Raw genomic sequence first — 17,846 nt, forward strand, 5'->3', positions numbered from 1 at the left:
AAATATTGTGATAAATTAAGTGGAGGAAGTTTATTTTTTTCTTAAGGAAAAGGGTTTATGACTATGTTAACAAGAATATATTATTTATTTTTATAGTTCACTAGCATCTACATAAATATATTATGTTTAAAGTAATCTATTGTCACAGCCAATTTGTGATTAAATATAAGCTACTTTAAACACTGCCCTTTATTTTATTTTAGTTTATAATAAAAATTATCAGTCTTTTGAGTGAGAAGGAGAGTGCGAATTGGCTTGAAGCACTTTTTGGCAAAGTGCTTTAATAGTGGGCTGATTAAGATATTCAGCCTCTTTCAAAATCCTACGAATATCTCCCATCCTTTTATGCTTTACAGCCAAAAGGTAGGCACTTTTTAATTGCTTTGTTTCAATATAAGCAGATATCTAAAATAATAAGTTACTGAAACATTTAAAAATGGACTTACTGTTCACTATAAGAAAATAACAAATAGTAAAATAAGATACTCAGGTTAGAGAATCCAAGAGCAAAATTAAAAAATTTTTTGAAGGACACATTTTTGTGTGTCATTAAAGTAGAATTTTGTTTAAAATGTATGTTCTGAATTCTAAAAACAATAGCGCAGCATAAAACATCTAACAAAAGTATTAAAAAAAGAGACAAAATGTGGCACAAACCTTTGCGTTGCGGTCAGTTACTAATTTAATAAGACCGTCTAGTTGGGGGCCCGTAGTGTTGGCCTTGGTGAGGGTTTGAATCGCCAGGATAAGCATTTCATCACACATAGCAATAATGGTTGAGTCACTGACACCACTAGATCTGATGCAATTAACTAATTGCGCCAATCCAATGTACCGTTCTGCTTTGGCCAACTGTTTACCAGATTGACAATAAACTTTAACCGGATTTAATTTGTAATCTTGAATGATTCTAGAAAGAGAAATGATTTCCATTTAAATATGTGTTCATATAACTTAAAAAATAAATCAAACTGATACCACATTTTCTTTTTATATTGAGACTGTTGGTTAAATCTGTTAATAATAACCTTTACTAATGATAAATTTTTACCTGAATGCAATTCCAAAACCATCTTCAACATTACTTCCACAAATTATACAAAGCACAGCCAATTGAACTTTTTCATAATAAGAACCAAAAAGGGTCGGAATGTAACCTTTGGATTCCACAGTTTCTAAAAATATTAAAATGATATAATAGGAGTAATAATTCTTGTGATGAGAGCAGTTTCTTCAGATCAATTATTTGAGAAAATTTATTTTCATGCAGATAGTAATAGATGATAAAGTTTTTGAAAGTAATCAGTACTAACATACACAAAGCATGTCGGGTATTTACAAAAAGATACAATAATAATTATCTTTAAAGGATAAATAAAACAAAATACCTTTGTTTGCAAAAGGTAGTATTTCTGGCAGAAGTTTCATTACTTCTATGCCGTTTGTTTCACATTCAGCTAAAAATTTTGTCACCTCCATTTGTCGCCAAATAGTATTTATATGGCGATCGATACTTTTAGAATCGATTTTCATCACCAACGACGGGTTTGTTATACTCTTTGCCTCAAAACTGTGTTGTGAAGCGGAACTCGATTTTCGCACTGGAAAAAATTATCTTTGAAAAAAAATAACGAATAGGTAATTTTTGTATTTAATTTGTGCAGTTTCTGAATTTAAAATTACACGACAATTAGTAGGTAAGTGACTATAATATCAATTTACCTGTGGCAACTTCGACCCACTGTTCTTGTTCTAATTCCTGCTTCAAGTGATCCTGTGCTTTTTGGAGAAATCCCATTCTCGACTTTAATTCTATGTACGATCTTGCATCGGCCTTATAGAACTTAATGGAGGTCATAGCAGCCCTTACATAGTCTCCCATAAATTGTTGTAGTTGATACAATGAATGTAACATTGATTGTTGTTCAAAATATCTACAGATATGTCTCAGATAATTCTAGAAGGAATACTTTATTTTATAAATAGTTTATAAGCAGATATCACATGTTAACAGCTGTAAATTGTGCTTAAAACAAAGGGTAAAAAATCTACAAAAGCTCCTACAAACGTATATTTAAATTTAAATAATTAAATTGTTTTGATATATTATTTATTTACTTTTTTGGTATAGAAAAATAAACGTACCTTCCACACATCCAGTGTTGAATCTAATTTGGACATTTTTTCGAGAAAAACGTAAATGTTCCCATCTTTCAAACACAAAGTATAAACTTCTATAAAAATTTCAGGTGCCAGCCGATAGTCCAAAATGTATTGTAATGCTTCTTCAATTTCGTCATGTCTTATGTAGAATTCTAAGAGACTAATATGTGATCCGTATCGAAATAAATAATAAACACACTCGTCATAAAAAAGAGGATTTAAAAGAGACTTCTTAATTCCTAAATCAATGGATTTTAATGAGATATTAGATTCAAATATATCGCCATAATTTCCATCAATTAGTTTGCCTAAATTTTGCAATTTACTTAATATACAAATTGGGGCATCAATTTGAGTGGAAACGCAAGTTGTATTGCTGCTGTTTAAGCTTACAGTAGATGAGATCAACTGGTTGTGTTTTGCACCGACACAATCTTTTAACACAGTTGAATCAAACCTACAACTATTTCCTTCCAATATTTGAATGATTTCGTTCAAAAGAGGTGGATTTCTACTCGGTTTATTATCGTAATTACTCCCTGAAATGGTGTATGTCTTTTTCCTACTTCCCAAACTTTCATTAAAACTGCACGAAAAATCCAAAGAATTTTCATAGTAACTTGTCTTATCAAAACATCTCTGGAACTTTTCCCTAGCTATTTTTAGACTTCCTGCTTTCAAACAACTTTTTCCCCATGCAGCAAAAACACCTATAAAAAAGTAAACAATTTTAAAAAATCCATTCACAATTTTGTCGCTTTTTGTAGAAATTTATTAATTGTGAATTCATTTATGTTTAACAAAATCTTTTTAATTAATGACATTTAGCCACTGAACCCATGGTGTGATGATGAAAGCAAACGAATTCCAAATCGTGAACGCAGCTTGGTAGTTTCAACAAAATGCTCACTAAAGACGTTAGTTCTGTTTAATTAATTATTTACCTGTGTTATCTAATCCAGCTTTGGTAGAGACTTCAAGGGCAAGATTCCATTGTTCATCTTCAAGAAGTTTATCTCTTAGTCTACGGATTGTGGAGCTGTCTATGTAGGGGGTCTGAGGGTTAATAGAAGTGGAAGAAATTAAACGTAAACAACCTCGGTCAATTAACAGTTCTAATAGCTCTGCTTGAGAAAGTATTCGATCTGCTAAAGCACTGCCCTCATGCCCACTGTAGAATGATTGCATTTTAGCTGCTATTGCCAACGATCTAAGAAAAAATAATCATTTTATAGGGACAAATATTATCACAAAGACTAATTTTAACATTAAGTTCTGTTTAAATGAAATAAAAAGTCAACAATTTAAAATATATATAATATAGACATATGTATGACTTACTTCAACATTTTAATCACTAAAAAGTAGTCTATCTCTTGAGTAACTTCAGTTGGAATAGGATACAGCAATTTTAGCAATTTATGACACTGGTCCAACAAAAATCTTAAATAAATAAAATTAAAATGCCGAAAGATATTTAATCATATTTTTCTGAATACTTTACTTTGTATATTCATCACTTGGAGAATGGTACTTTAATATAGCCAGACACAAGTAAACACTTGGTGCATGTTCAAAGGAAAACTCATTTCTGACATACTTATTCTGAGATTCATTATCAGTTAGTTGCCAATAATCATAATCAATAGATTTTACAGAGGCTATAGAATAATTTGACGGACTATCATAAAATGTTTGCTGGTAACAATCTTTACAGACTCTGACTCTAATGTCTCCATAAGTTGGAACCTTGATAATTTTAAAAGTATAATATTTTTAAAAGAAAGTAAGTATTAATATCTTACTGGCATACGTTTTGTTGAGCAACTTCCACAAATGACCCTTCCACATCTTCGACAGTGATGACGACGATTAAACATGGAAAATGCTGTTTCTGAACAACACATACATTCCGACACCTAAAATAAGCATACAAAATAACATCAAGGACTTTTAGAACATTTAAACTTACTTCTTCATTTTTAACCCATTCTGATTTACTAGGGACATCATCTGGCATAAGAAAGTCACGTTTATTCGTTCCAAATTGCGAAGAATCCATAGATTCCATCAATTTGTTTTCTGAAAATGTTGCTGGGGATTTTGACTGTATAACAACTCTAAAGTCCAAGCTTTTCTCCGCGTATATTCTCAATAATTCATCGATTCTTTTCCAGGAAATTTTATCTTCTGGACTGCATTCGTTCACACTTTGTTGTATAGCCCTGATTACTTGACCCAATTTTTCCAACATTGTGTTCATTATTAAGATCTCAATCATGCACAACGGATCTCTAATTAAACACCAAAACTGCTCTCGTTCGGATTCATCAAAGCACGATAAAATTTTCAAACTGATGTTGATATTTTTTATCATTTCGGACGAGTCGTCAATATTCGACAAATGACTCATTAAAAATTCCAAATGTTCTAATTTACGAACGTAATCCAACAACTTTATAAATAAATTTTTCGCGTACTTAGGGGGAAACATTTCGAAAATTTCTTTAATCTTTTTAAAGTCTGTTTCGTATATGAACAACTTAGAAAAATAATTTTCTGTTAAAATGACCAAAACTTCTTCTTGTGGTTTGTAAATTTTTAGGAATTTCAGAAGTAAATCGATCTGTAAAAGAATAGCATTTGTGTTTTACATTAATCTTAATCTTAATTTAAATACATTTTTACCTTTGATGGTGTTAGTAATTGTCGTAAAACAAATTCTTGAGATGTTTCGCACAGCTGGAAGACATCGGACCAAAACATTTGAAAGTAAAAATTCAACTAAAAAATAAATAAAAAATAAACGTATTAAAATTACATGTGCATTATAAACTTACCTGTTCACAAATATCGATTTTTTCACACCAACTTTCAAAATCGTCTAGTATATCACAATCATCCTGTTTGTACATTGAAATTTCATTTTTCATTACCTCAATACAAAAACGTCCTGGCCAATGTTTAAAGTTATTTTTAATGCAATTCTGACGTAAACGATCTTCTTTTATGTACTTAACGTACTCGTAACTGTTAGGCTCAAATTTGTCACTTACTAAATTAAAGAGAATGTTATCCCTAAGGCATGCAAGATTTGCATTTTCTTTAAGCTGCCTCTCTGTCAAGCTCTGGAGGATATTAAATAAATATTTCCAATCAGTATTTTTTAATTTCCCTTCCATAATCTCCTCCCCTGTTTCCAGACTTTCTGTGCTTAGTTGAGAGCTCAATAAATTGAAGTCGTTATTATTCACAATTCTCTTGTTACAAAAATGTTCGACTAATTTTTGATCTACTTTATTATAAAGAACGGTTAGATGTTGATTATTTTCAAAAACCACTTTAAGATACTGTATCCTGTCAAGACTCGTAAAGTTGGTATAATTTTTTATACGTACTTCGCTAATTTCGAATTCAGTATTCTCAACAGAATGAATATTTTTTATTAAATAAGCTAAAAGCCAGTTTCTTTTTTGTATATATGCAATAGTTGCTTTGTCAGGTTTACTTAACGTATTTTCTGTAGAAACTGCTTTGTCACATTCAGCAGAAATATGTATTTGAGGAAAATAACTAGCAGCTACATGGTACACAACATCGAGTTTCATTTTTGTAAAAGATCTTTCAAAATCACAAGGTTCTAAGTTCATATCGCAGATTAATTTATATATTATATCAACCCGCCGGTGTTTCAATAAATCGAACAAGTTCGGATTTTTACCCAAAATCGCGGTCTCAAATCTGTTTTGGTTTACATGGAATACTCTGAAGAAAGCTTTCAGATAATTTAACAATCTTGTTAAGTATTTTAAATGTTGTTCATTTGGTGTATTCTGTAGACAAAGAGTTTGTATTTGTAAAAAACATTTATACAACTCTTTCGTATCTAACTTAGAATTTGAAGCGTTAATATTAACATACTGAAGAAATGTCTCTGCTGCACTGGATAATTTTGAAAAAGTTTCTAACTCGTCAATGTATTTTTTAACATCCAGATCTATTTCAGATGCTAGTAAAATTTGTCTAACAGAAAATAGCTGCTGTCCGTTGTTCACTAAATGAAAAATTTCCAATAAAGTCTTGCAAAATTCTGAATATGGAGAGACAACATCAGGATTTAATGTATTATGTGACACTGCAACATTCAAAAGTTCTTCAGTGCCTTCGTGGTTGTCTGGTTGAATCACAGCCAAGTCCAAAATGTTCATAAATTTATTATTTTTTGAATTTAGGTGTTGTAATGCAGAATTTGTATTTTCAACAGACAATGATGTTAAGTGTCCAAGGTTTTCATTTAAGTGAAAAAAATTGTTTACCAGCTCACTAACATTGGACTCATTAGAAAGCTGCTGCTTCTTCATCAATATTTTTCTTCTCAATGTTTGTTCTAGATGTTCTTTAAAATCACATAATTTTTCAACAAAGAAGATCTCTTTAGCAAGATCAGTATCTTGTAAAGAAAACACCTAAAAAAAAACAAAATTAAAATAAATTATTAAAAACAATATATAATAAAAAAACAAATTTATTTCTTCTAAAGGAAAATTCATTTCTGACATACTTAATCTGAGTTTCAATATGAGTTACTATCAACTTATTCGTATTTTCGAAATTTTCACTTGATTATTAAGAGTAAATTATGCATATAAATAAGTTAGGAGATAGTTACAAAGCGAAGGGTGTTGGTTTTCAATAATAAATCGTTTACAGCCCTAATTAGCTTAGATTTGTTTTTCGTTAGTTACCCGATAAAACATGTGATAAAAGTAACAAGCTGTCAAATTAAAATGATGATGATCTATCGCACTATGAATTATCATAACTTATTAACGATTAGTACAATTTTATTGCAAACCATGGACTTTATTGACTCGTTTTGGCCCCTTGCGTATGATGTAGATTTATATGAAAACGAAACGTTTGAAATAGCAGAGGACATAGCCAGCGATATGAAAAGTTTAACTGGCGATGAAGATGAGATGATTCGCCAGATTGAAATAAAATTATTGGGCTTTACACAAAATTCTAATCAGTATTATTTTTTGCATCGATTAATAAAAAGAAACAATAAAAAGTTAAAAAAGTTTAAATATAAAATGGATAACACTACAGAAAATCAACAAATAATTGTTAAAACAGAAGAAGTTACTGAACCGAATTACATCCTAGATGATTCTCAACCATGGATTGGTGGTTTTGTGGATAAAGAAGGTCACCTAAAATCTGTAAGTTTAAATGTAATAAAAAAAGGGGGGACAAGCTCAATTAGTTTTGTCTTCTTTACTTTTACAAAAGAATAAAGTAATAATAAGTCAGCAAAATGATACTGAAAGAATAATTTCGAAAAGGGACGACTTATTAAAATTGGAAGATACAAAAACTTTTGAGGAACAACCTTTTTATGATTATCAAGTTCTTAAGAATGAGTACAAGGATGAAATGGAAAAAGAAAAGAAAACAAATCAAACATTTAATTACACAGAAATTAAAGAAGATGAAACAATGAAAGAAGCAGCTAAATCAATGATAGAATTTAAAAAGCCAAAAAATTGTACAAATGAAGAACAAATGGGCATTGGTAACTTTTGAAATGTAATGCATAGGTGGTAACGTATGTAAATTTTTCCCTCTTAAGGCTATGGAACTTTAGTGTGTTTTCTTCAAGATTTAAAAGGGCCAGAATCACGCAAAACAGTAACTTTACTTACATATCGAATTACGCAAATTTTAATCGTTTTATTAATATTATATATGGTGATTGCATTTCCTTGTTGGTGTCAAAGAGGTACATGAAAAATAACAGTTTAATGTTAACAGTTAAATTATTATTTATTAATTTAAAGGATGGTGTTGTTGCTGCTTCAGATGCAAATTTTGTAAACCTGTTTTGCGCATTCACAAAGCAAGACAATTTTTAGCAAAGAATCCTCTTGGCATTTATCACACAAAGGACAATAAAAAGATAGTTTATAAACCAACCTACCAAGAAGAATATGTTTACAAACAATTGCACAAAGCTTTAATGAAGATTTAATGAAATGAATAAAGTTTAGATTTCTTTTTAATTTTAAATTCCTATAATTTGTTAGACTAACACTGTTAGTACATTAAAAAGAATTAAAAAAATTACCTTTATAACTTGATTGGCTTTTCTAAAACTGTTCTGCTTCAAACATATATTAATTAACGACTCTGGAGAAGCAAGCATCCTAGAAATTAAATCCTTCTCTCTAGGTAGATCAGCTAAACTATTTTCTTCTGTTACAATTTCAAACCTCCAGAATGCATCAGTAACGCATTTACTTAGTTCATTTATTCTCTTCACACTTTCTGAATTCCTGTTATACAGATGTTTGGGTTGTATATCTTCAATACAGGTTTTCAAAAATGTCAAAAGCAATCTTATCTCCTTTTCTTGACAAAAGAATGTGTGAGAATCTGATTTCAGGAACATTAACACAAATATGTTTTCTAGAACTATCGTTTGCCATTTTATATCAATTAAACTCATAAGATGTTGTTTGGCCTCTTCAATTTTTGAAGAAATAACATCTTTATGTTTAAAGTGATTACCTTCTGGAATGTTTTTGCACAATTGCAAACTACAAATTACTGTGTAAATGATGATAAAACACTTGAAGGTGGTTATATCAGTTTCATTATTTAAACTTTCTAATTCTGTTAAAATTTTAGGCCACAGGACTGATTCTGTTAAATCCAAACTACTGAAGAAAACATTTAGTAATGAGTTTTGGCAACATAATAACAACAGTTCCTTCAGGTTAATATCTTTCTCAATTATTTTATAAATGTCAACAGTTTTTTTGGCTCTTTTTATAACATCACAGTACAATTTGAAAAAGCCATTACTGCCAGGTAAATCGAAATGAGAAGTGTTTAATTCCTCCAAACTTTTATAGGATGCACAGTTGTTGGTTATGTTGATATTTTGCAATAATCTTATTTTATAAATTATTTTTTCTGAAAATGTACTATGTAATTCCTCATTTTCAATTACTTCTAGTAACCAATGTTTTTCATTTTTTATACTGTAGTTGTAAATGGATACCGGTTCCTTTAAATCCAATACTTGTGGAAATTTCTTAATTAATTCACTCAAAAGACTACAATCTTTTTGGGTCATCAATGTTAAATACAGTAAATCTTTTTGGATTTTTTTTTCCTGAAGCAAGTCACTTATGAATAATACAAGTTCTTCATAATTATTTTCTTCATCAAACATTTCATATTGAATTAAGTCCATCAAGTCAGAACAAAATTCATTATTATCAATATTTCTACTATGGGACCATTTCTTTACAAAATTCATTTTTCTCCCTAAAATATAAACATTGTTAAATGTACATAAAAAATAATTAAAGTAAAACAAACCACCATTTAATGTTGACATAGTATTTATATAAAATTCGTTAAACAAAAAATGTAACGTTTAATACATTACAATTTCGTATGAGCACAACATCATCACAACACGCAAATAAGTTAGCCAAATCATCGTCTGACCTTTTGCCTTTCAATATTAATCACAGATAAGATATTAATTAATAATTCTTTTACATTTTTCTGATAAGTAAAGTTACTAATTTTGCATTATTAACAAGTACTTTTATAATTTCTCCTTCACGTTGGAAGTACTCTAGCCCCGTAACATAAACTATTTAAAAACAAGATGTTACAAATAATATAAAGAACTAAAATGACAGTTATAAATACAAAATTACGGTTCTTAAAAATTTATTTGTATCATTAAACAATAAAGTACAATAGTCTATTTACTCTTCGTTCACTAGTAATACCCGTTCAATAGACAACTGAGTAGTACTTAACGAATTACCAAAATTAAAAAGATCTTTTACGCTCTGAAAGCAGACATTTGTCTGAAGAGTTATTAAGAATGTTCTTTTTTTAATTGGTTCCACACAACACAATAAAAATACTAGAATTACTTATTTGCAATAATAACTTATTTCTAGGTTAGAAGAAAAGATAATAATATATGCTATTCAGCAAGGGTACTAGGGTACCAAAGAAAAAAAAACATTAAAACATGTTTGGAGTAATCAAACCTTTTGCTATCCCTTCAGCCACGACTCTGGTAAAAAGATTCTATGTTAAGAGAAATTCCTCAACCTTGCAAAGTTACTTTCTAAACAACACAACACTCATACTGCTTGAGAATTGTAGTCGAACGTATCGTAGTAAAAGAATTTTATCTACAACTGCAATTAATTATCAAAGTGTAGTAAAGGCACGAGAAATGGTAAGTTCATAATGAAGAAAAATAATTTATACAATTTCCTTTCTCTATTCAATAATCTAAATAGCAGTCATTGATTTTTAAAAAATGTCTATGGTTCAAGTATTAAAAAATGTTCTTAGGCACATAAATTAACTGAAGAAGACAAAACTAAAGCACTAGAGCCCCTATTGCAAAATGGTTGGTCTGTGGTTAACAACAGGGATGCAATTTACAAAGAGTTTATACTCAAGGATTTTAATGAGGTAAATTCAAATGAAAATTCTTTTTACTATTCTTTTTAATAACAATAATTGTTACATATAAGACATTTGTAAATAGTAATAATAGTAAAATTATTAATTTAGAAAGATGAAATATTTAAATTGCAAAGAAAAAAATTACAATATTGAACTGTTGAACTTTTTGATAAGATTGCCTTATCACCTATAATAGTGACCATTACACCGTTAGCATTTTGTCTTTGTTTTGTTCTTAGTAAGATAATGTGTATGTATTTTAATGCAATATATTCAAATTGTTATTAAGCGCTATTAATGTAAACTAACTCAATAAAGTGGTAGTAGTAGTACCACTTTATTATATAAAATGACTAAAACAATTCAAGTATTTTGTGAAATAACTGAGCTGCTCCAGCCAATTTGTATAATATCAAACAGTGATTTGAAATAGTTGACAGTTTGGCTGCATTTTATAAATTGTTTAGGCGTTTTATAAAATGGCTAGCTTGATATTTCGATTAATTTGTAGATATATAATAATGCTTTTGTAATTCTGATGAATTAATTTTCAGGCTTTTGGTTTTATGACTCGCGTAGCACTGCTAGCCGAAAAAATGAATCATCACCCAGAATGGTTCAACGTTTACAACAAAGTTCAAATAACGCTATCTACGCATGATGTTAATGGAATAAGTACAAGAGATATAAAAATGGCCGATTTTATAGAAAAGATAATCGAAATTTACCCTAAATAGGGTTTCACTAAAAAGCTGTACTATTAAATGCTTCCCCAGAATGTTATGACGAACTTCCTCATTAATAAATGTGAATAAGCTGTTTTTTGTTTTTTAATAAATATTGTAGAACATTCCTATTTTATTTGTAGAACATAAAACAATGTTTGTAATAAAGCTATCTATCTATTTACCCATTTTATTTGTACTGGCGTATTCGAAGACTATGAAATAATTTTCATAAAGCAACTTAAGCACTTATGAATGGTACTTTCGGCCATAGATAATCTTTCGGCACTTCTAACTAAATACCATAGATAACTAAATACCTAATTTCATTGCGAACATTTATTAAACTACAAACGAATATAACCTAACTTTACCTTATCTATGATTTACCCACATAACCTATTATTATGTGCATTATGTGTGTGCGGTCGTACTTGTGTACTCTCTATTTATATATAAAATTCACGTTTACGAGTTAAAATGGATATTTACTTGCAGGAAATAATAGACCAATTTAATGATATAACAGGTACTCCAGAAAACTTTCTTAGGTAAGTACGAAATATTTATTTTTGTAAAACAAATGTAAATGCTCTTTTTAGTGTTCATGAAGAAACTTGTAATAAGGCCAAAAGTTTACTTAAAAATATTTACAATTTTACAAAAGATGTAGAATTAAAAGCAGAATATCGAAATAATGCTTTGCCTAAGTTAATGGTGGATGCAGTAGACGTAGAACAAATATGGCAACAAGTTGAACTACAAAACTCAGAAATTTTAAACGAAAACAATATTTTAAATATAAGCAAATTGCTATCGAACAGTGCTTCTTTATTTCATGACGCTTCTTTAGAAAACAAAACAAAGCAAGATATTAATGAAGAACAAACGGACCAAGAAACTGATGAAAATGATGAAGAAGACAGTGAAAGTGATTCTGTAATAAATATTATAAAAAAAAGTGAGCCAGAAAAGTTAAATGTAAATAATAAATCTGCTAATAAGAAAACTGAAGAAATAAGCAAAGAAAGTGATGAAGAAGAAAATAATAGTACTGAAAGCAGTAATGATGAATTTGCAATGTCTAGTGATCATGAAGATTTATCAGCAAAGTTAAATGAAGAATCAGGTGAAGAAAATGAAGAAAGATTTGATGAAAATAAGCCTGAAGTAAATAAAAACGAAAAACATTTTAAAAAGAAATCAGTAGTAGATGATGATTTCTTTAAATTAGATGAAATGGAAAACTTTTTGAATTCAGAAGAACAAAAAATCAATAAATGTAAAACTCTCAGTGGTAATGATGAATATGATAGTACTTCAGATCAAGAGAGTATAGACCTCTTCAAAACTGAAGGGCCTGAAGAATTAGAAGATGAAGAAAATCTACATTTAAAAAATCCACGATTTAAAGATTTCTTTAAAAAACAAGACAAAGAACCAAGAAAAGAGAAAAGAAATAAATTTTTAAAAGATTTGGATGAAAATGTACTAGAGGAAAATGGTCGCAGTGAAAAGATACAAAAGTCGAAATATGAAGAAAGGGATGAAAAGTTAAAGGAAAAAATTAAAGAAATTGAGGAAAAAGCTCTACATGAAAAACCATGGACAATGAAAGGAGAAATAAGCGCTGAAAAAAGACCTCTTAACTCTTTACTGGAAGAAGTTGTAGAATTCGACCATGTCTCTAGACCAGGTCAGACAATTAATTTTTTTATTTTCAATTGTTTCTTACGTAGTTTACAGTAAAAATTTTAACTTTTAAATATATTTTTAGCTCCGATTATTACTGAAGAAGCAGCACAAATGCTAGAAGATGTAATTATGCAGAGAATAAAAGATAAAGCTTTTGATGACGTTGAAAGAAAAAAGCGTCTCATTGAGACTCCATTAGAATACAAGAAAAAATTGGTATTGGAACAGGAAAAAAGTAAAGAGTCCCTGGCGCAAATTTATGAAAAAGAATATTTGCAACAACTAGAAGCTTTAACTGCTGATCCTCTTAAAAATGAAGAAGAACCTGAATTACATAAGGAAATAAAGAGCATGCGACAAATATTGTTTACACAATTAGACTCTTTATCTAACTTCCATTTCACGCCCAAATCTGCCGCTCCTGAACTTAAAATTGTTACGAATTTGCCTGCCATTAGTATGGAAGAAGTAGCACCCGTCGCTGCAAGCGACGCTGCACTATTAGCGCCAGAAGAAGTAAAACGTAAACAAAGGGGAGACTTCAAGAGTAAAGAAGAAAGAACAGCAACCGACAAGAAACGAGAGAGACGCAAAAAGAAGCTAAAACAAAAAATACATGCACAAGAAAAGGATAAACGGAAAGCATTATCTAAACAAAACATAAAACCTAATAAAACTAATAAACAGAAAAAAGGAAATAAAAATGCAATAAAAAGCCAGAATGTAGCTAAGGTAAGTGTTTTTTAATTACATTTAACTGGCATTTAAAATTATCTNAGCCAGAAAAGTTAAATGTAAATAATAAATCTGCTAATAAGAAAACTGAAGAAATAAGCAAAGAAAGTGATGAAGAAGAAAATAATAGTACTGAAAGCAGTAATGATGAATTTGCAATGTCTAGTGATCATGAAGATTTATCAGCAAAGTTAAATGAAGAATCAGGTGAAGAAAATGAAGAAAGATTTGATGAAAATAAGCCTGAAGTAAATAAAAACGAAAAACATTTTAAAAAGAAATCAGTAGTAGATGATGATTTCTTTAAATTAGATGAAATGGAAAACTTTTTGAATTCAGAAGAACAAAAAATCAATAAATGTAAAACTCTCAGTGGTAATGATGAATATGATAGTACTTCAGATCAAGAGAGTATAGACCTCTTCAAAACTGAAGGGCCTGAAGAATTAGAAGATGAAGAAAATCTACATTTAAAAAATCCACGATTTAAAGATTTCTTTAAAAAACAAGACAAAGAACCAAGAAAAGAGAAAAGAAATAAATTTTTAAAAGATTTGGATGAAAATGTACTAGAGGAAAATGGTCGCAGTGAAAAGATACAAAAGTCGAAATATGAAGAAAGGGATGAAAAGTTAAAGGAAAAAATTAAAGAAATTGAGGAAAAAGCTCTACATGAAAAACCATGGACAATGAAAGGAGAAATAAGCGCTGAAAAAAGACCTCTTAACTCTTTACTGGAAGAAGTTGTAGAATTCGACCATGTCTCTAGACCAGGTCAGACAATTAATTTTTTTATTTTCAATTGTTTCTTACGTAGTTTACAGTAAAAATTTTAACTTTTAAATATATTTTTAGCTCCGATTATTACTGAAGAAGCAGCACAAATGCTAGAAGATGTAATTATGCAGAGAATAAAAGATAAAGCTTTTGATGACGTTGAAAGAAAAAAGCGTCTCATTGAGACTCCATTAGAATACAAGAAAAAATTGGTATTGGAACAGGAAAAAAGTAAAGAGTCCCTGGCGCAAATTTATGAAAAAGAATATTTGCAACAACTAGAAGCTTTAACTGCTGATCCTCTTAAAAATGAAGAAGAACCTGAATTACATAAGGAAATAAAGAGCATGCGACAAATATTGTTTACACAATTAGACTCTTTATCTAACTTCCATTTCACGCCCAAATCTGCCGCTCCTGAACTTAAAATTGTTACGAATTTGCCTGCCATTAGTATGGAAGAAGTAGCACCCGTCGCTGCAAGCGACGCTGCACTATTAGCGCCAGAAGAAGTAAAACGTAAACAAAGGGGAGACTTCAAGAGTAAAGAAGAAAGAACAGCAACCGACAAGAAACGAGAGAGACGCAAAAAGAAGCTAAAACAAAAAATACATGCACAAGAAAAGGATAAACGGAAAGCATTATCTAAACAAAACATAAAACCTAATAAAACTAATAAACAGAAAAAAGGAAATAAAAATGCAATAAAAAGCCAGAATGTAGCTAAGGTAAGTGTTTTTTAATTACATTTAACTGGCATTTAAAATTATCTGTTTTAGATGAACGAGTCACTTTCCGAATTAAAATCTGTTAAATCATCTCAAGCATTTTTTGACAAACTTCAAGATCAAATAAAAACACAAATTAATGGAAAAATAAAAGGAAAACGGTCCCAGAAAACGAAACAAAATTTTGACGCTAAAAGAATAAAACTGTAATATTTTTATAGTTTATGTAATAATTACCCTTCGTTATGAAGAATGAATTTTGTATTTTATGTTTAATAGAGAAAATATTTTATAAGTCCGACAACTATTTATTATACAAAACTGGTCTATATACCGGAAGTTGTACAAATTTACAATTAAGAAAAAAGTAATATGTATATTTTGAGTCGCAAAAAGGCAAAAAGAAACTTAACAAGTATATTTTGATAAGAAATAAACCATTTTTGATATTCCAGTTTTAAGTTAAATTATTAAATGTTTCACATACATTTCATATGAAATTCCGTATATAATTGTACTGTCAGTTTAGTTGAGGGTAGTAAGAAAATTGTAATAAACAAAAATACATTTATTCAGAAACCTAATAAGTGGTAAACAAAATTATCTACTTCTTTTACCTTTAAATGAGGGCGCTCCTGAAGGAATAGGCAATTTTAGAGCACAATTCGATTTTCCAACTGAAGTTAAGCCGAGATATCGGGCGACTTCTTGCAGAGCCTTTACTGACATTCGAATTTCTTTTCCCAGACTTTCTAAATCCAATTTATAATTGCAAGCAAGAATACAGAGAACTACTATATACCAAATTGTCTTGTCTCTCATTGACCTTGAACGAGCTCTAAAATAAAAAAAAAAATTAAAGCTGCCTTTCACTTGTTTTACTAATTTTTTTTTATTTCTTACAGATAAATTTCAAAATAATTCATTACCTTTTGTTATTAACTTTACTAGTATACTTTGACAATACATCCTCATTTACAATTTCAGAATAAGGACAAGCCTTAAAATCCCTTTTGATTAAATCTTTTATAGAGCACTTCAAACAATGAATGAGGCAATCTGTATATAAGAAAATTTTACACTTTATTAAGGCATCATCCGGTCGTAATTGCTTTAGATCTGCAATCCTTTCAGTTATAAAGGCACATGTTCTGCAAAAATGAAATTATGTAAATATAATAACTCAAACTTTGGTGTTTGCACCAACATACTCAGGTTTATTAACTTCATTGTCTAAGATATTCTTTGATACTTCAGTTAACGAGTTCAAGACATCTGTTGAGATTAAATTTTCAAGAATATAAACATCTTTAATTTGTGATGCCTTTCTATTTATTGGAGGGCGAAATTCAAAGTTTTCTTTGTTACTAGCAATCAATTCGTCATCATTTACCTCTATATCTAAGAAATATTGGATTTAAGTTTTTTATTTTTTTTTATTTAAGTACTAGATTATACTTGCAACAGCCTCTTGTAACTGATCCTTTGCATTTTCAATATTTAATGTCATTTGCTCCCGTTGTTTAATAGCTACTTTAGCGCGTTTAGATCCAAACTGTTTATTAAGTTCATATAAAGAGTTTTCTTTGGAAACTTCTTCACCGTTGTCACATTCATCTGTTCGTCTTTTTTTAGGCATAAATGGTCTCAAGGTGCATGTATTTGTTATAAACATTGATACCTATAACAAACACCTTAATGTTTTACAATATTTACATTTTTTAAATTTTGCAATACCTTTTTTGAGTTTTTCTTATGAAGTAATAACAAGTTTTCGTAAAGATCATCTTCCTCAATTCTTCCATAATAAACCATGTGCTCAGTAGCAATAGCTAGTATTTTTTCTTTGTTTATACCTTCATACAATCGACAAGTAAATGCATGCTCCTGGTTTGGTTTCAAAATACCATTTTCAAACCGTACTATATAATAGAAGCAAAAACTATGACGATTGATATAGAGAAAAATTAGAATATACTCGACTCTATACATTATTTTTAGATAACTTTATCCAAATTTAATTCAATAAGAATATAAAAACTTACTTAAAACAGGAGGCTCGAATTCGGGATCAACTTTATCTTTAAATTTATACATATTCCAATGCTTTTAAAAATTGGGTTTCACGATATTTATAAGTAATCACCTATTCGTTACATAATAAACAAAATTATATTAAAACACTGTATAAATGTATAAATTATTATCTTGTTCTTTAATTTTTTTGTAGGTTAAAGTATGGTTAACATTATATAGTCATAGATAATAGACAAAGTTGTGGTCAACGAAAGAAAGAGATGGAACGAAGTTTTGGACAATATCCATCTCTTTCACGATAGTGCGTAAGCGCGTCATGAAAAAGATAGCATTAGTCAGAAACCATACGCCATCTCCATCACTTTTCAAGCCAAGGAATTATTACAATGACATACGGCTAAGGCACATCCATTAATATATATCTATGGTTGCAATCTTGTAATGCACTATGGTAATCATAGACATAGAT

The 17,846-nt window shown here is 29.5% G+C and overlaps 5 protein-coding genes across 9 annotated transcripts; 3 read left to right on the top strand and 2 right to left on the bottom strand.

Annotated features, from left to right (window-relative positions):
- Positions 1–62: 62 nt before the first annotated feature.
- On the bottom strand, positions 63–10,336 carry LOC108742560 (zinc finger FYVE domain-containing protein 26 homolog). Of its 3 annotated transcripts, none has more exons than XM_018477818.2 (15): positions 10,251–10,336; positions 8,294–9,501; positions 5,004–6,629; positions 4,852–4,947; positions 4,136–4,789; positions 3,969–4,082; positions 3,668–3,912; positions 3,505–3,606; positions 3,108–3,373; positions 2,146–2,873; positions 1,723–1,957; positions 1,389–1,601; positions 1,052–1,175; positions 658–910; positions 63–405 (listed from the first exon to the last, which is right to left on the bottom strand). In XM_018477818.2, exons 2-15 carry the CDS (start codon positions 9,491–9,493, stop codon positions 220–222), a joined length of 6,042 nt encoding a protein of 2,013 aa, XP_018333320.1. In that variant the 5' UTR covers positions 9,494–9,501; positions 10,251–10,336; the 3' UTR covers positions 63–219. The 3 variants fall into 3 exon arrangements, with proteins under 3 accessions (XP_018333320.1, XP_018333319.1, XP_018333318.1); XM_018477817.2 differs by lacking the exon at positions 10,251–10,336 and adding an exon at positions 9,559–9,897; XM_018477816.2 differs by lacking the exon at positions 10,251–10,336 and adding an exon at positions 9,556–9,897.
- LOC108742568 lies at positions 6,735–8,266 on the top strand. The gene is made up of 4 exons (XM_018477833.2): positions 6,735–7,388; positions 7,459–7,741; positions 7,799–7,948; positions 8,007–8,266. Exons 1-4 carry the CDS (start codon positions 6,951–6,953, stop codon positions 8,195–8,197), a joined length of 1,062 nt encoding a protein of 353 aa, XP_018333335.1. The 5' UTR covers positions 6,735–6,950; the 3' UTR covers positions 8,198–8,266.
- Positions 10,129–11,501, top strand: LOC108742570 (pterin-4-alpha-carbinolamine dehydratase). Its single transcript, XM_018477836.2, has 3 exons — positions 10,129–10,444; positions 10,564–10,686; positions 11,235–11,501. Exons 1-3 carry the CDS (start codon positions 10,232–10,234, stop codon positions 11,415–11,417), a joined length of 519 nt encoding a protein of 172 aa, XP_018333338.1. The 5' UTR covers positions 10,129–10,231; the 3' UTR covers positions 11,418–11,501.
- A 278-nt stretch (positions 11,502–11,779) lies between these two features.
- LOC108742565 (U3 small nucleolar ribonucleoprotein protein MPP10) lies at positions 11,780–15,635 on the top strand. 2 transcript variants are annotated; one of them, XM_025974519.1, is made up of 5 exons: positions 11,780–11,956; positions 12,008–12,384; positions 13,893–14,609; positions 14,691–15,340; positions 15,392–15,635. In XM_025974519.1, exons 1-5 carry the CDS (start codon positions 11,886–11,888, stop codon positions 15,548–15,550), a joined length of 1,974 nt encoding a protein of 657 aa, XP_025830304.1. In that variant the 5' UTR covers positions 11,780–11,885; the 3' UTR covers positions 15,551–15,635. The 2 variants fall into 2 exon arrangements, with proteins under 2 accessions (XP_025830304.1, XP_018333330.1); XM_018477828.2 differs by lacking the exons at positions 13,893–14,609; positions 14,691–15,340 and adding an exon at positions 13,183–13,832 and having other exon boundaries at positions 12,008–13,101.
- Positions 15,636–15,893: 258 nt separating this feature from the next.
- LOC108742567 (DNA-directed RNA polymerase I subunit RPA49) lies at positions 15,894–17,602 on the bottom strand. Of its 2 annotated transcripts, none has more exons than XM_018477831.2 (6): positions 17,386–17,602; positions 17,078–17,262; positions 16,799–17,021; positions 16,552–16,741; positions 16,270–16,491; positions 15,894–16,178 (listed from the first exon to the last, which is right to left on the bottom strand). In XM_018477831.2, exons 1-6 carry the CDS (start codon positions 17,435–17,437, stop codon positions 15,941–15,943), a joined length of 1,110 nt encoding a protein of 369 aa, XP_018333333.2. In that variant the 5' UTR covers positions 17,438–17,602; the 3' UTR covers positions 15,894–15,940. The 2 variants fall into 2 exon arrangements, with proteins under 2 accessions (XP_018333333.2, XP_025830305.1); XM_025974520.1 differs by having other exon boundaries at positions 17,078–17,282; positions 17,386–17,601.
- Positions 17,603–17,846: the final 244 nt, after the last annotated feature.

This window comes from Agrilus planipennis, unplaced genomic scaffold, assembly GCF_000699045.2.
Source record: "Agrilus planipennis isolate EAB-ADULT unplaced genomic scaffold, Apla_2.0 scaffold44, whole genome shotgun sequence".
Taxonomy (NCBI): domain Eukaryota; kingdom Metazoa; phylum Arthropoda; class Insecta; order Coleoptera; family Buprestidae; genus Agrilus; species Agrilus planipennis.

Bases quoted from the DNA above. Each gene is read 5' to 3' on its own strand.
- LOC108742568 (XM_018477833.2), top strand. From the start codon at position 6,951: ATGATGATGATCTATCGCACTATGAATTATCATAACTTATTAACGATT. The intron at 7,389-7,458 runs GTAAGTTTAAAT...CTTTTACAAAAG, and splicing joins AAGAAGGTCACCTAAAATCT to AATAAAGTAATAATAAGTCA. The intron at 7,742-7,798 runs GTAACTTTTGAA...TTCCCTCTTAAG, and splicing joins TGAAGAACAAATGGGCATTG to GCTATGGAACTTTAGTGTGT.
- LOC108742560 (XM_018477816.2), bottom strand. The intron at 1,602-1,722 runs GTAAATTGATAT...AATTTTTTCCAG, and splicing joins GTGGGTCGAAGTTGCCACAG to TGCGAAAATCGAGTTCCGCT. The intron at 1,176-1,388 runs GTATTTTGTTTT...TAATATTTTTAG, and splicing joins ACTACCTTTTGCAAACAAAG to AAACTGTGGAATCCAAAGGT.
- LOC108742570 (XM_018477836.2), top strand. From the start codon at position 10,232: ATGTTTGGAGTAATCAAACCTTTTGCTATCCCTTCAGCCACGACTCTG. The intron at 10,445-10,563 runs GTAAGTTCATAA...AAATGTTCTTAG, and splicing joins TAGTAAAGGCACGAGAAATG to GCACATAAATTAACTGAAGA. The intron at 10,687-11,234 runs GTAAATTCAAAT...ATTAATTTTCAG, and splicing joins TACTCAAGGATTTTAATGAG to GCTTTTGGTTTTATGACTCG.
- LOC108742565 (XM_018477828.2), top strand. From the start codon at position 11,886: ATGGATATTTACTTGCAGGAAATAATAGACCAATTTAATGATATAACA. The intron at 11,957-12,007 runs GTAAGTACGAAA...TGCTCTTTTTAG, and splicing joins ACTCCAGAAAACTTTCTTAG to TGTTCATGAAGAAACTTGTA. The intron at 13,102-13,182 runs GTCAGACAATTA...ATATATTTTTAG, and splicing joins CGACCATGTCTCTAGACCAG to CTCCGATTATTACTGAAGAA.
- LOC108742567 (XM_018477831.2), bottom strand. From the start codon at position 17,437: ATGTATAAATTTAAAGATAAAGTTGATCCCGAATTCGAGCCTCCTGTT. The intron at 17,022-17,077 runs GTATTGCAAAAT...TGTTTGTTATAG, and splicing joins ATAAGAAAAACTCAAAAAAG to GTATCAATGTTTATAACAAA. The intron at 16,492-16,551 runs GTATGTTGGTGC...TCATTTTTGCAG, and splicing joins AATGAAGTTAATAAACCTGA to AACATGTGCCTTTATAACTG.